The sequence below is a fragment of the Protopterus annectens genome, chromosome 1.part2 (assembly GCF_019279795.1).
Source record: "Protopterus annectens isolate FY-2018-M chromosome 1.part2, PAN1.0, whole genome shotgun sequence".
Classification (NCBI taxonomy): Eukaryota; Metazoa; Chordata; order Ceratodontiformes; family Protopteridae; genus Protopterus; species Protopterus annectens.
The window spans coordinates 159,508,762-159,522,208 of NC_056727.1; the positions used below are offsets into that span (position 1 = coordinate 159,508,762).

The 13,447-nt window shown below is 41.8% G+C and overlaps 1 protein-coding gene across 1 annotated transcript in view; it reads right to left on the reverse strand.

Annotated features, from left to right (window-relative positions):
- Window positions 1-9,048: 9,048 nt before the first annotated feature.
- Window positions 9,049-13,447, reverse strand: part of FOXN2 (forkhead box N2) — a 596,893-nt gene continuing 592,494 nt past the window's right edge. The window contains exon 6 of the mRNA XM_044055382.1: window positions 9,049-11,700. Coding sequence (XP_043911317.1) covers window positions 11,174-11,700 — 527 coding nt within the window. The 3' untranslated portion in view covers window positions 9,049-11,173. The remainder of the gene's footprint in view (window positions 11,701-13,447) is intronic.

Sequence of the window (13,447 nt, forward strand, 5' to 3'; positions counted from 1 at the left end):
CCTTTAGAAGATCAGGAATATAGTGACTACTCATATCCACTTGTGCTTCACTCTAAGGAATTCTTTTGTAGTGGCTTTAAAACTAGGGTAAAATCTGATGCACTATTTCCAAAAACTTTGAGTGAATGGCAGAATCCTTATGATTAAGAGGTTATATTTAGGGTAAAAAGGTCCTGAAGTCCTGCCTTCTCAAAGGGTGCTTTGCTCTTGGATTTGAAGTCCAGACTTTAAGGCATACCTTCACCAAACAGTAATGACTTGATGTAAATGTCACAGACATCCACCATGAATGCACCCCAGAAACAAGCAATATAAGCAACTAAAGCCACCACAATGGAAGGTTGACAGTGAGGTACCAGCAGCCATCCATCCAGCTAGCTATGTCCCACTGCAGGGCCTCAACAACCATGGCCAATAATGTTACAGAACACTGCAAGTAGAGGACAGCTCAATGGACACAACTCTGTATTAAAAGTATGGGTTGACCAGAAAGTGCAGAAACCTCCTGTATGGCTTCCAAATCTTGATGTGTTAACAGGTGTTCAATAGTAGACAGAGACATGTTTTAACAACCCAACCAGGGGGCATGCCCAACTGCATTGTGATCAACAAATTTCACATAAATGACATGGATGCCGAAATCTCTCCACCCTGTTGAGTATCAAAAAAATGTCAGAATATAATCCTACCCTCTTTGTCAGTGGCTGCATAGTCTTCCACTGGCTCTTTGTCCCAAAGGCTATTAGCATTGTTCTGAGATCTCCTTATAAGTTGACCTGCCTCAAGTAATAGTTCTCCAGACTGAGACAAACACAGGAGAACCAACCACCTACATACATGATCCCTGAAGTTCACAGAAGACTGTTGCCAGGACTGATGACTGGAAGATATGGGAGAGAAAACGCAGCTTGGCACTTGACCCACTGTCACTGGCATGTAAGACCTTTACTCCAGTAAAAAAATAAAGGTTTACAGATAAGAGGTCATGTGGTACATGCTATCCATAATGAGAAATGTGTGGCTTCTAACAGTGAAGAGGGTGGCACAGTGGCACATCTGGTAGTGTTGTCTCACAGCTTTGCAAGTTTGATTTTCTGCTGTGATGTCTTCCGCGTGGAGTGTTCAAGTCCTCCCTGTGTTCATGTGGGTTTTCTGTAGGTGCTCTGGTTTCCTCCCACATTCCAAAGATATGCACTAGTGGACTAGATGCTCTATTGGCAGTAGGTGTGTTTGCATGCATGTATGTGTATGGTATGAACAGGACTGCAGCAGGGCTAACTATCTGGAGGTGTAAACTTGGGCTCTAGATGATTTTCACTGTTGAAGTGACACAGTAACACCACATGCAAAAATGGGAAAAAATAGGTTGTGGGTAGGTGGATAGATAGATGGGTAGATGGATTTTAACTGTAGCTCCCAAAAGGGACCTCATCCTGAGAAGCAGCATCCAGAATCTGCTCTTATAGCTCCTCAAACAAAAAGAGACAGAGACACATAGAAAGAAGCCCTGTACATGGTGTAAGTAGCTGTTCTAGCCACCACTGAAGGTGCATTATGTTATATGAAAGCCACCTTTAAAAAGGCCGTACCCTTCCCCACAATCTTATTTTTTTTTTGTCTGAATCATGAAGGAACAATATCATATTGACGACCTGATACACCAGCTCTCTCACAAGTGGGACATATGAGGTAGGCAGTTGAAGAACTCAAAGCCTGGGGTGGCTTGTCCAACAGGTATCCTCTTAATGAAGCCATCCAAAGCTTTGGACTGAATATGTGGAGAAAGAGTGGCCAAGTGCTGGGGCTACTTACACCCATGCTAGGTTGATGAAATAATTAAAAAAAGAATCTTCCTTCAGATGCCATTCCAAAACAAAAACAACCCTGGCAGATGCTGGTAGAAGTATGCATTCTTCTTTGTCACTGAAAGCTCTTCTGAATGTCCTCCACAGAGTCTTGGTAAGCTGCCCAAGAACCCCCTCCCCATGGAGGAACCAGGATGTCACTCCTGAGCTCATCCTTAAAGAAGCACAGCCTCAGCCATACCACAGCCTGCAGTCCTAATCACAGCACCAAAGCAGTAAAAATTACATCAGGAAAACCCTTTATATGAGACATAGTGTGAAGATTTGACTAGCTTACCCATGACAGGAGAATCAGGAAAACCTGAATGCTTTTCTTAGTGCCTGATCTATTTTAAGTTGATTTTTTTTGTTAACCAGGGTACAACACTGATCCACATGAACATTTTCCTGAGTTTGACCAGTAACACTGTGTGACTAATGGGCTTCACACAGTAGGGAAAAAGGTAGTAAGAGACAAAAACCTTACACTAACAGAGGAAGCTTGTTTACAGCTTATTGCCTTACTTCTCGGTGCTAATGTCAGGCTGTTATTAATGTTCATAGTAACTAGAGTTTTGCACCTTCAGCATCCACTTCAAGCCCCTAAGCATGTTTTTGGGCATCTGTACATGTATACACAAAGCATGATTCTAACTCGTGTGTTTTATAAATTATTGCCATATAACTTATTATAAATGCACAATAAGTCCATCCCTGCATCCACCAGTGATAACTTGAAATTGGACAAGTGAGAGACATAAGTACCAAGATGGCAGAGGAACACACTTTTGCCACCATGCTCAATATGCCTTGGATTCTTTCAGAATTTACTGTAGAAAGGTGCTATGATCTCTGTAACCCATGTTGTACTGCAGAGATCATGGTGGACTCAGTGCTAGGATTCTTAAGACAGGCTATTACTTCATTCAACTGGGAGAAGAGGAAGGGTATTGAGATTTCTTAAGGTTGCCAAAATGGCATCCTTTAACACTGGTTCTACCAGTGAGATGAACCAAGGCTCTTCCTTATCCCCCATATAAGATGACTATGAAGGCATTTCTGCAAGGAAGGTAAAAAGGCTGGAGTTTGCAGATGACTGCAAACTAGGAGCTAAAGTCGAGTCCCCAAATGATGTGGACATCCTATAGAAGGGCCTGACTGAGACAGATGACTGGTGTCAGAGCCATGGCCTTAAGCTCAATGGCAAAAAGTGCATGGTCATCCCCTTTGGTAAAAACTCTGTACCCATGAACTACCACATAGGCGGCAGTCTACTTAATGCCGAATGTGCGGGAAGAGACCTTGGGACCCAGGTGGACAGTAGTCTCTCCTTTGATGATCACATTGCCACATTAGTCAGGAAATCCTTCTACGTGGCACACCTCATCACAAAAGGGTTCTCATCCAGGAAAAAAAGAAGTCATTGTTCCCCTCTACTCAACAATCATTAGACCCATTATAGAGTACGCCCCTTTTGGAATGTACCTCACAAGACATCTACAGCAGCTGGAAAGGCCACAGTAGTACCTCACAAAGAGGATTATTGGCCTCAAACAAATGCCCTACACTGACCGTCTCAAAAAACTCCAGCTTTACTCAATAGCATATCGCCTACTCCAAGGTGATCTCTGCCTAACATATAAAGCTATGTCAAACCCAGAGCTGTTGGGACATGCTACACCTAAAGAAATCCCAATCCCTCCTGAGCTACACGCTCCAGGGACCTAAACCTTATCACCAGAATAAACAGGACATGCTGGAGGGATAGATTCCTGCCCCAGACACTTCCCATACTCTGGAACAAGCTACCCATCTATGTCAAGCAAAGTTCCTCATTAGCACTCCAAGAAAAATCTTGATGAGTGGATGGGAAATAGGAAATACACCCAGATCATCACATCTGTGGCTCTGCTCGACAGGGGCACAGGAAAATAACTTTCTTGGGTGGCGTAAGCCAGGGAACCTTGTTGCCTAGGCTTACTTGGGCCCTTGGGCCGATAGCCTAGTACCTACCTATGAACCCCAGAGTTTGTCCAAAGAAGGGTTAATCCGAGAAGAAATATGGGAAGGGGAGGTTTCAGAAATAGCAAGTCCCCTTCCCAGGAAAAGAAGACCTTCTCCTAGCTTTTTTTTTTTTGGGGGGGGGGGGGGGGAGACTCAATAAATACAGGAGGAGTTGAACAAGCCTAAGGTGACTAGAGGAGGTCGGGCAGTAAAACTCCACTACTTGGGGAGAAGCCTATGGAAGTTACTGTGGTGACTAGTAAGACTAGTTCAGAGCCACGTGTTGGCATCAACCCATCAGCCCTTGTTCCTTAAGAGTGTGCAGCTGCACAATGAAGACAGACACTACCAGACATGAAAGTCATCTGGCATTCAATGCAAGTCCTGCTGGGATGCGAGGATCCACTAGATTATTGAGCCTTGCTAGGATCAGGTGAGGGTTGGGGTGAAAAATCCTTGGTCTCAAATGAGACCGCAAAGAACATGCCACAAAAATATAGTGACAGTTGTAGAGACATGTGGGGTGAATGATGCTGAAACTCCAGGATGCACCCCTCACGGGCCTCCTGTCAGTTGCCGAGGTAGATGATGGGTAGAAGCTTAACCTTTCACTAACTGAGTTAGAGAGGATGGAGTGTGAGGAATGCTAGGTCATCTGCAAGACAGTCTTACCTCTAAGAAGACACAAAGAATGTCTACAATCTACCACATCTTTCAGTTTCTCCTGGTGCTCAAGCACTGAACTGGGATGATGGAAGAGGGCCCTCTTGACAACTGCTGGACTGAAGAAGCATTTGCCCTTCTGGGCACTTATAGTAGTGACTGACATTGTGCTCTTTCCCCAAGCAGTAGTGGTGCGGATCCTAACTTATGATCTGTTGGCCACATAGACACTTCAATGGCTTACACTTTCTAGACTGTGAGAATTAGGACTTTTCCATTACCAACATCAGGATCAAGTGACAAAAGTACAGTTGTGTAAGAACTTAATGTATGAAGAGATTACTGTCACAGTAGTGCTTACTAACAGGAAGTATCCCGCCATGGAATACCATGTCTGGGCAATTTATGAAAGCTTGGGTGCCTTCCTCTCGCCCACTATATCAGACCTATGTACAAGATTACATGCTTGTACATAAGAGACATATAGGTACAACGTCTCTCGGAGCTTTTGTGCACCAAGAAAAGGTGCCTAGGAAAAAAGGACTTCAGTACACAGGGATGGAGAAGGAGAAAATGAAAATGCAAGTCCACCCTGGGAAAGTAAATTAAAAAAAGAGCAAAACATACATGGAGGTAGGAGGGATAATGTATACACTGCAACAGCGATATACTCAAAACATCTACGGTCATGCAAAGTTATAACACAAATGGGCTATGTCCTTCGTCAGATCACTGTTGCTGTACTGCTTACTAATGGAAGATCCCTAAAGCTTTTATATTGATTGGGAGAAAGTTGGAGGTACAGAACTGGAGTCCAGTACCCCTTGAAGAATAGATGTGGCAAAACCAGTTCTGGCTCAAGAAAAGGTATCTAATCTTGTAATGTTTAGTAAAGGTGAGCATGAAAGACCATGTCTGTTTCTAGAACAGTTTTGAGTCCAGACCCTTTAAAAAGGGTCATAAAGAGGCAGCAGCTCTAGAACAATAAGCTTTGACCTGGCCTTGGAGTGATTTTCCATGAAATGTAGAACAAAAGTATATACCACGAGAAATCCACCTAGAGATGGTTTGTTTTGATACAGGAAAACCCATCCTTCTATCTTCAAAGGAAGAACAATTAGTCACATTTCCTGGTGAGCTTTGTTTTCTCAAAACAGAATCTTAGTTGCCTGTGAACATCAAGTAAATGATGCACTCACCATTTTGAGGGCTAAGGAAAATACAGAAAGATGAATGGACTGGTTTAAAGACATCTCATTTACCCCTTCAGGCATAAAAGAAGCATTAGTCCCCCATGTGTAAACCTGTCCTTAAGAAAAATTAGGAAGTGTGGAGAGGACATAAGAGCTTGTAACTCTTTTAGCAGATATCAAAGGCACCAACAAGACAGTCTTCCAGGTACAAAACTTTAATGATGTGGAAAAGGCTGGTTCAAAAGGAGGAAGGTTAACTTTTCAAAAAAAAAAAAAAAAAAAACTAGCTTACGTCCCGAGGAAGAGGAATAGATTTTGTTGGGGGCCTGATATGGATACCTTTCAGGAATTGTTTGACTTCATAGCTCCAGAGGGAGATCCATAAGCAAAATGGCAGAAATGGCTGATAAATGCCCCCTTAACAGGAGTATACCAACCCTGAATTAAGAGGATAATGGGAATACCCATTTAATAGGGAACTTGCCCTCTTTTATCCACTACACAGAACTCTGTTCCATTTGGAGATAATTTTCCAGAAGCAGGGTTTTGTGTCTTCTTTAATACCTACAGCACATCCCCACAAAAGAAGTGCCTGAAGGGATTAAAAGCCCATCATCCAAATAAGTTTCCCATTTCATGAGACTGATAAGGCATTTCTTACCATGATTCCTTGCATGGGACTCTGAAGCAAAACAATCTGAACTGTCTGTTCAGAGTGAAGGCAAAAAACAGATCCAACTGGGGAGTTCTCCACCGACAGACAATTTGGAGGAAGACCTCTCTGTTTAGCAGCCATTCATATACGTCTGTCTTAAATCATCTCTGATGGGATGCAAGTAGCTTTAAGAAAAAGATTGTGGTGAATAGCAATATTTCAAGACATCATGGCTAACCTGCAGAGATGATCGGCCTTTGTCCCCTCATGTTTAATATACCACATGAATTTGATACTGTCTTGTCAAAACTTGTGGAACTGCTGGAGACCAGAGGTGTTGTCTATAGGTACAGATCACGGCTGTCATGCCTACTGAAAACATCTGTGGTATTTTTTTTTTAATGGGGAGCAGGGACCTAAGAAGAAACTCCTGGACTGAATATTATTTAGATAATCCACCACTGGAATTCTTTCTTCACAAAATCCAAGAGAGGAATTTGAAAGTTAAGAGGGTGGCAGAGTTGTGCCCAAACTGATATGGGGTACCACTGAAACTTCCTCATGTGAAATAAGGAAAACTGAATGACTTTTAGAGCCATCATGCAAGAAGTGTCAAAATGACATATTAGGAAAACAAGATTCTGAGAAGGTCATAGGACAGGATTTCTTCAAGTTTATGGAAAACCTAGTTGAAGAAGGTCCATTTGTGAATTGTAGGTCCTACAAGGTTTTTTGAATTGAAGTAGCTTGACTCAACAAGTTATCTAAATAAGGGTAGATGTGGCTACCTTGGAGCCTGCAGAATGCTATCGAAAGGCTAAAATACAGAATTGAAAATTAAATTCCAAAGCACAAAATCTTAAGAATTTATGCGATTTGATGGACAGGAATGTGAATGCAGGCATTCTGTACGAGCTGTTGCCTGCAGTCCAAAGGTACAAGGTTTGATTCCCTCAGCCTCCACTGTCTAACTGTGTGACTCTGAGCAAGTGACTTAACCAGACATCGCTCCTGGGCTGTGTGTGAAAAAGGTTTATGGAGTTCACTGCTCTAGCCCGGAAAACAAGTGCATGCAATAAAAAATAAAATTCTTCAGATCCAAGGAAACCAGATAGGCTTGTGGTAGAATCATAAGAAGCAAGGTCTGGAGAGAGAACATCTTGAATTTGGGGATATGTAGAAAATTGTTCAGGGAAGTCCAAAATGGGTCTCTATGTGCCCCCCCCCCCTTTTTTTTGCTACAAGAACAGCCTGGAATAAACCCCCTGTTCTTTTTTGGTAAGACGGGACCTATACTATGGTGCCCTGCTGGAACAACTCTAGCAATACTGGAAAAAACAGCAGGTGTTACTGGCTCGGGGGGGGGGGGGGTACTTTGCGAATTCCTGATGGAAGTGGAGGGAAGTTCCAAGAAAGTCTGTACCCATTCTGGATGATGTTCTACAACCAGGTGTCCACAATTATGCTCAAAGGTGAAAGCACTGAGAAAGTCTTCCTGAAAGAATGGTAAGGGGGCTTGGAAAGGTAGAAGGAAGAGGATAGTTATAAATTGGAACGCTTGTCTCCAAAACCTCCTTTAGGTCCTCTGAAGCCTACCTTAGATTTATTTTGTCACTTTTTGCTTAGATAATTTCTTCCCTTTTGCTGTGACTTTTGTTTTTTATGGAAAAAGGATCCAACTTTAGATGGGTACTGCCTCTGGAACTGGTAGAGGGGAGAGAAAAAAAACTGTGAAATCTTGTACAACACATACACTTTCTTTAAAATTCTGGAAAAAATCAGCAGAGGCCAATTCAAAAAGGCTGCCTTTGTCAAAAGGGGCATCTAAAAGCATATACTTTACATCATCTGGCAAGGACTGTGTGAAGTCAAGAAAATCTCCTTAAAGCAGAACTAGTAGCCTTTGCCCTAGAAGAGGCATCAGCAGAATTATAGCAGCACTTTACTGAAAATCTTACTACAAGTTTAGCTGAATTGAGCATATCCTGCAATGCAGTTTTATTTCCCAAGACATGAATATTACAAATGGCATTATTAATGTTCGCAAAAATAGCCAACAAACAACTAGTCATATGGGTCTGGTAGTTTACCGTATGAAAAGAATGAAAAAGAGCTGCAAAGACGTACACTTTCACCTTGTACCTATCCATACATAGCACAATTGTCTACCATTTGACACATCATTTGTACAAGGCAGGAGCTTAGAGGCTTTATAAGATTCTATTGAAATCACAGCAGGGTATGAAGGATTCTGGTACAAACTGTCATGTGAATCTGACACATTATAAAACCTGTTTTTTAAGTGGAAATGGCTATGACTCAGTTGTCAAGGATACAGACAAGGAGACATCTTATGAAGCATCCACAACAAAAGAACAGTTGAAGGCTTTAGAACATCCATGTTAATAGGTGATATTTTTTTTATATGAATAACTTGCTCGCATTCTCAGGGGAAGTGCTGCATCACTTTCAAAATAGTGTCATCAAAAGGACAATTCTTCCAAAGCAGAGCCAACAGAAAACTGTCTTCACCTCCTGATTCAAATCCAGTAGGGGGAGTAAATTGGGGCAGAGTAAGCTAAGGATTCCACATCTGAATGTCAAGCCTCCTCCTTTGCGAAGGAAGAAGCTCTCTTACTTTTTTGAGATACAGAAAGAAGAAAAAAAAAAAAAAAAAAAATAACAGGGGAGGCTTCAGACACATAAGGGCTTTCAGAAAAACGGTACCACTCCTGTTTTGGATTAGGAGAAGGAGTAACAGAAAGGGAGATGTTAGTCTTCTGCCTTCTCTTTTTATGGGTGTCAGCAGACAGACGTTGAAGAGGGGGGGGCAGACTCCTAATGCACATTTACAAGGATACCTGGGACATCCATTAGAAAGAGAATCTCTGTTACTCCTAGTCAGTCAGAAATAACCAGCTGGGGGTTGCTATTTCCCAGCCATCCAGGTGGCCCAGTGGGATGTGCTTAAAAGTTGCTCCTTGTCAGCCTCCAGTTGGGTCTTTGACAGTTGAAGCAGGGGGAGAAGTCAAACAGTCTTTAGGACTTTAACTGTTTGAAGGATGAACTATTTAGAAAACAGCACTCCCTAAAATGATGTCCTAGATTCAGACAGAATAAACACACACTTACTGTGACTATTATAGGAGATCTGCAGACCACAGTCACATCTCTCTCTTAGCTGACAGGAAATTGATGACAATTTTAGAGACAAATTAAATGAATCAGGATGGGTCCCCAATGGGGAAATTTATCTGCCTGCAAAGAATGAAAAATGGCACAGGCTGTAAAGGCTGGCAGACCAAGGTGAGAGATGTCATCTTCCTACACTGACTTGCAACAAGAAAATTCTAGGGAACTTCACACCTGTACATCCTTATGTACCAGGATGCAGTTTCGTGCATAGGTTGTAGACCAGATAAATGTCATGAGAGGAAGGAGCCCAAGCTTTTGCAAACTGCCTGGATGTATGGTATTCTTGGAAGAATACTCCCCATTAGTAAGCAATACTGCAACAGTGATCTAATGAAGGGCACTCAAAAGGCTCAGGGGCTGGGGCCTCACCTTTAGTGGGTCAAAAGAAGTGACATGTGACTTCCTGACATGTCAGGCAGGAGGTACACATGCCCTAAAGCACAGAAACAGAAAAGCAGTAAAATGAGGGAGTAGGACAGGAAATCTTAACAAGTAACCTACCACACAGGACTCCCAATATCGAATCTTCGATTCCCTATACAGCTTTCTGCAAAAAATCTCTTGCCATAGCTAATTTGTAACTAAATTTGAAGATTAACTACTTTTTTCCAATAAACAGAATCTAATCACAGCTCACTTCTGTAAAGGAGTGATCTTTTCAGATCTTTCCAGTTGAGCATGAAAGTGCTCACACCTTCCAACAGTCTGATTTAGATCTTCTACATTTAGGGGTACCTGTAACAGGTCAACAGTTTGTCCACAACATTCTCATCTCCTGGCACTTCAGTTTCACTCTAGGCAAAGAACATCAACTAGTTTTGGATATGGAAAGCAGAGTAAGCTAAGGAAAACAACGTCCATGCGAGTCACACTGGATACAGTATGCAAGCTACAGTCCTTGTATAAGATACCGTATCTGTTACGCTCTGGAATGTAACACTGTTCAGCAAGTGCAAACAATACATAACTGGTGGTTGAGGAACAATCTGTCTCTTGCCTCTGACATGAACATTTTTCCACGCTAATTGCTTTTGGCATTATAAAGCATAACATCTGCCATTCAGTACTGCCTTTTTTCTAATTTACAGTCTTAGTCTTAACAAATCTGACTGACCTACACAAGCATATGCTAGTTCAGAACATATACATGATATACTAGGATGTGCAAGCTGGCAAAGCTCTTGCCATTTTAAGTACAATACCATCTACCGCCTGGGTAGAATATGTGTAATAAATGGAACTGCAAACTATTATCATACAACTACAGCTCCATTTCTTAGGAAGAAAAGATGACACGTAAGGAAGCTAAAGCCAAATAAGGAAAAGGCTTTCTTTGTTACGCTGAACATGTGCTCATGCATCTTTATCTCCTGAAAGCCTAGATATAGTAATCAAATAGTCATAAATACACCTGCAGGTAATTACACATCATGCAACTCACCTAGTTTTTTAGATGAACCAGTAATTTTTATATATATATCAATAAAAAATCCTGAAATGCAATTAAAAAAATGCTAAAGCAAATGGCAGTCAGCACGTCCTGTTATGGCTTTGATCTCCTCCTTGAAGGATTAGAGTAGAATATTGCCACATTTAATACCATATGCTGATGTATACTATTAGTTTTTTAAATGCTTTTTGCTCTTGGCCTTTGCAGTACTTATTAAGGAATCCAAGCACATACGAATTCCTGCTAGGTGAAGTAAAGACCCTGCGGCCTCCTTCAGCTCCTCATCAATTTCTTGACCCACCTCCTTTCGAGGCTTTTTGCTGAGCCAGACCTTGCTTGAGGTGTTCTCATGTTTTTGAGATGAATAGCCACTGTCTCCTAAAGGGTCATCAGAGTCCTCAACCTCTGTATCTTCTTCACTGTGGAATCCTTCACTACCATCACTTCCTGCAGGAGTAGTCTCTGGAACAAATTCATACACTTCATCTACAGAGGACAAGGAAGACACGCTGGACCTGGATTCGCACCGATGGGATGCATCTGTTGCTGCAGTGGTTGCACTGTAATTATGGTCCTCTTTAGGATCAATGCCAGCTACTGTTTCTACTCCATACACATTTGTCGATCTTTGTTCAAATGCACTACTGTAGCTTCTTTTCTTGGGTAATACTGGAACCAACTGCTTTGATGGAGTACCTGTTAAAATACAAAGCAGTTTGTCAGAAATTACTGTACAGGTAACATAACAAGAAGCTATGCATACAATGGCACCTGTTTCAACACTCATTATCAGTAAAAGTATGAAAGCAGAAAAGCACTTTTTATACTGCAAGTTTTATACATATATTACACAGCATTCAATGCATACATGCCTTTTTAGCCATAACAAAAAGAACAGTAAGTTTTTTAAAGCCTGTATCTGGGACAATGGCACAAAGACAACTGATTTCTAGACATAACCCAAGCTGAAAAAGTCAAGACTGTCAGACAAAAAAAAAGGCACAGTTCATTAAAATATAGTGGGTACATTCAAGTCTAGGATAGTAAGGAAATATGGGAGACAATTAATGAAATCTGTGGCAGGATAAATACAAGCATGAAGAAATAAAAGGACAAAAAAGCCACAGAGATTCCACAACATATTAGGATTACACAGCAAGCTGATCATGAGGACAGATGGCTTCAAGTACTTATTTTAACAGTCGCGGAAATCTCCATTAAAAAAGTCTGTGCAAAACCTAAGTGTATAAAAAACGTCAAGCAAATTGTCCCTGGTATTCAGAGAAGACTACAGCCAGCGGTAAGCTCTAATCAGTCCATTTTTCCACAAGTTGTAGCCCTTTCCAAATCATAGGCCATCCACCATAGTAACTCTAAGTGGTTTGTAGAATAACAGTGGCAGGCTGTCTCCATGGCCTACTACAATGCTAACCATGTATTCGGAGGGAGTGTCATTTCCTGGGTAGAGCACTGGGCTAATTATCATATGTCTGTGGTAAGGGATTTATGCAGCCAAGCAATTCAGATAATCGCTCAGCTGAATACATTAGCACAACCCTCTGCATTAACATGACCAAAAGACTACATTCACCTATTACTTTCAATGGAAGAAACTGTATAAGAGGCAAATGTTGGGGACTTTAGCAGAGAGGTAGTGGTAGGGTGTGTGTGCGAATGCAGATACACATATGAATGGGTACGTGTGGTCTCAAGTGCGTGTGCATGAGCATGAGTGTCTAGCAATGTGGTTGACGTAGGGATGCTAGTTTGGGGATAGGTAAAGTAGGTGTCTGTCTAGGTAAATGGGTGAGTATCATGTGAGGGGTGTCTGATGTATGGGTGAATGGGTGAGTACCATGTGAGGGGTGTCTGATGTATGGCATATGTATGCAAGTGTGTTCCACGCCTCTCAACTCCACTGAGATTAAAAAGCAAAGGGCGTAGGTGGTACACGAAACAGTATGGACACCTGAAATATTACTCTCATTTAAAATGTTAACTGAACAGATGCTTGCAGCATGAAGCAAGAAGCATTTAATAAAGAATAAGAAAGTAAAGCTGTGCCCCACATCATAATTGTAGGTGTTTGAGTAGATCAACATTGCAATACTAATCCTTGAGACATCTTGCCATGCAGAAACCTGCAACCAGCCAATTTACAGAGTCTTAGCATCATCCCAAGCCAATGGACGCTCAATGAGTAATGTCCGGATGTCAGGGTATAAGAAAGGTGTCCATCGGTACCATCTTCAGGTCTTTCTAAGCTAAGAAATGCAGTTTGATGCCTGAGGACAGCATGACCTCCCCAAGCTGTCTGACTGTGGTTGTGAATGCAAAGGAGAAGAAAACATAAGGATAGTTGGGATGAGCCAAAAGGATTATACACAGAGGCAGAAACTGAGACTATCCCTACATAGCAGAGAGGTAGAAGGGTGATAATGTG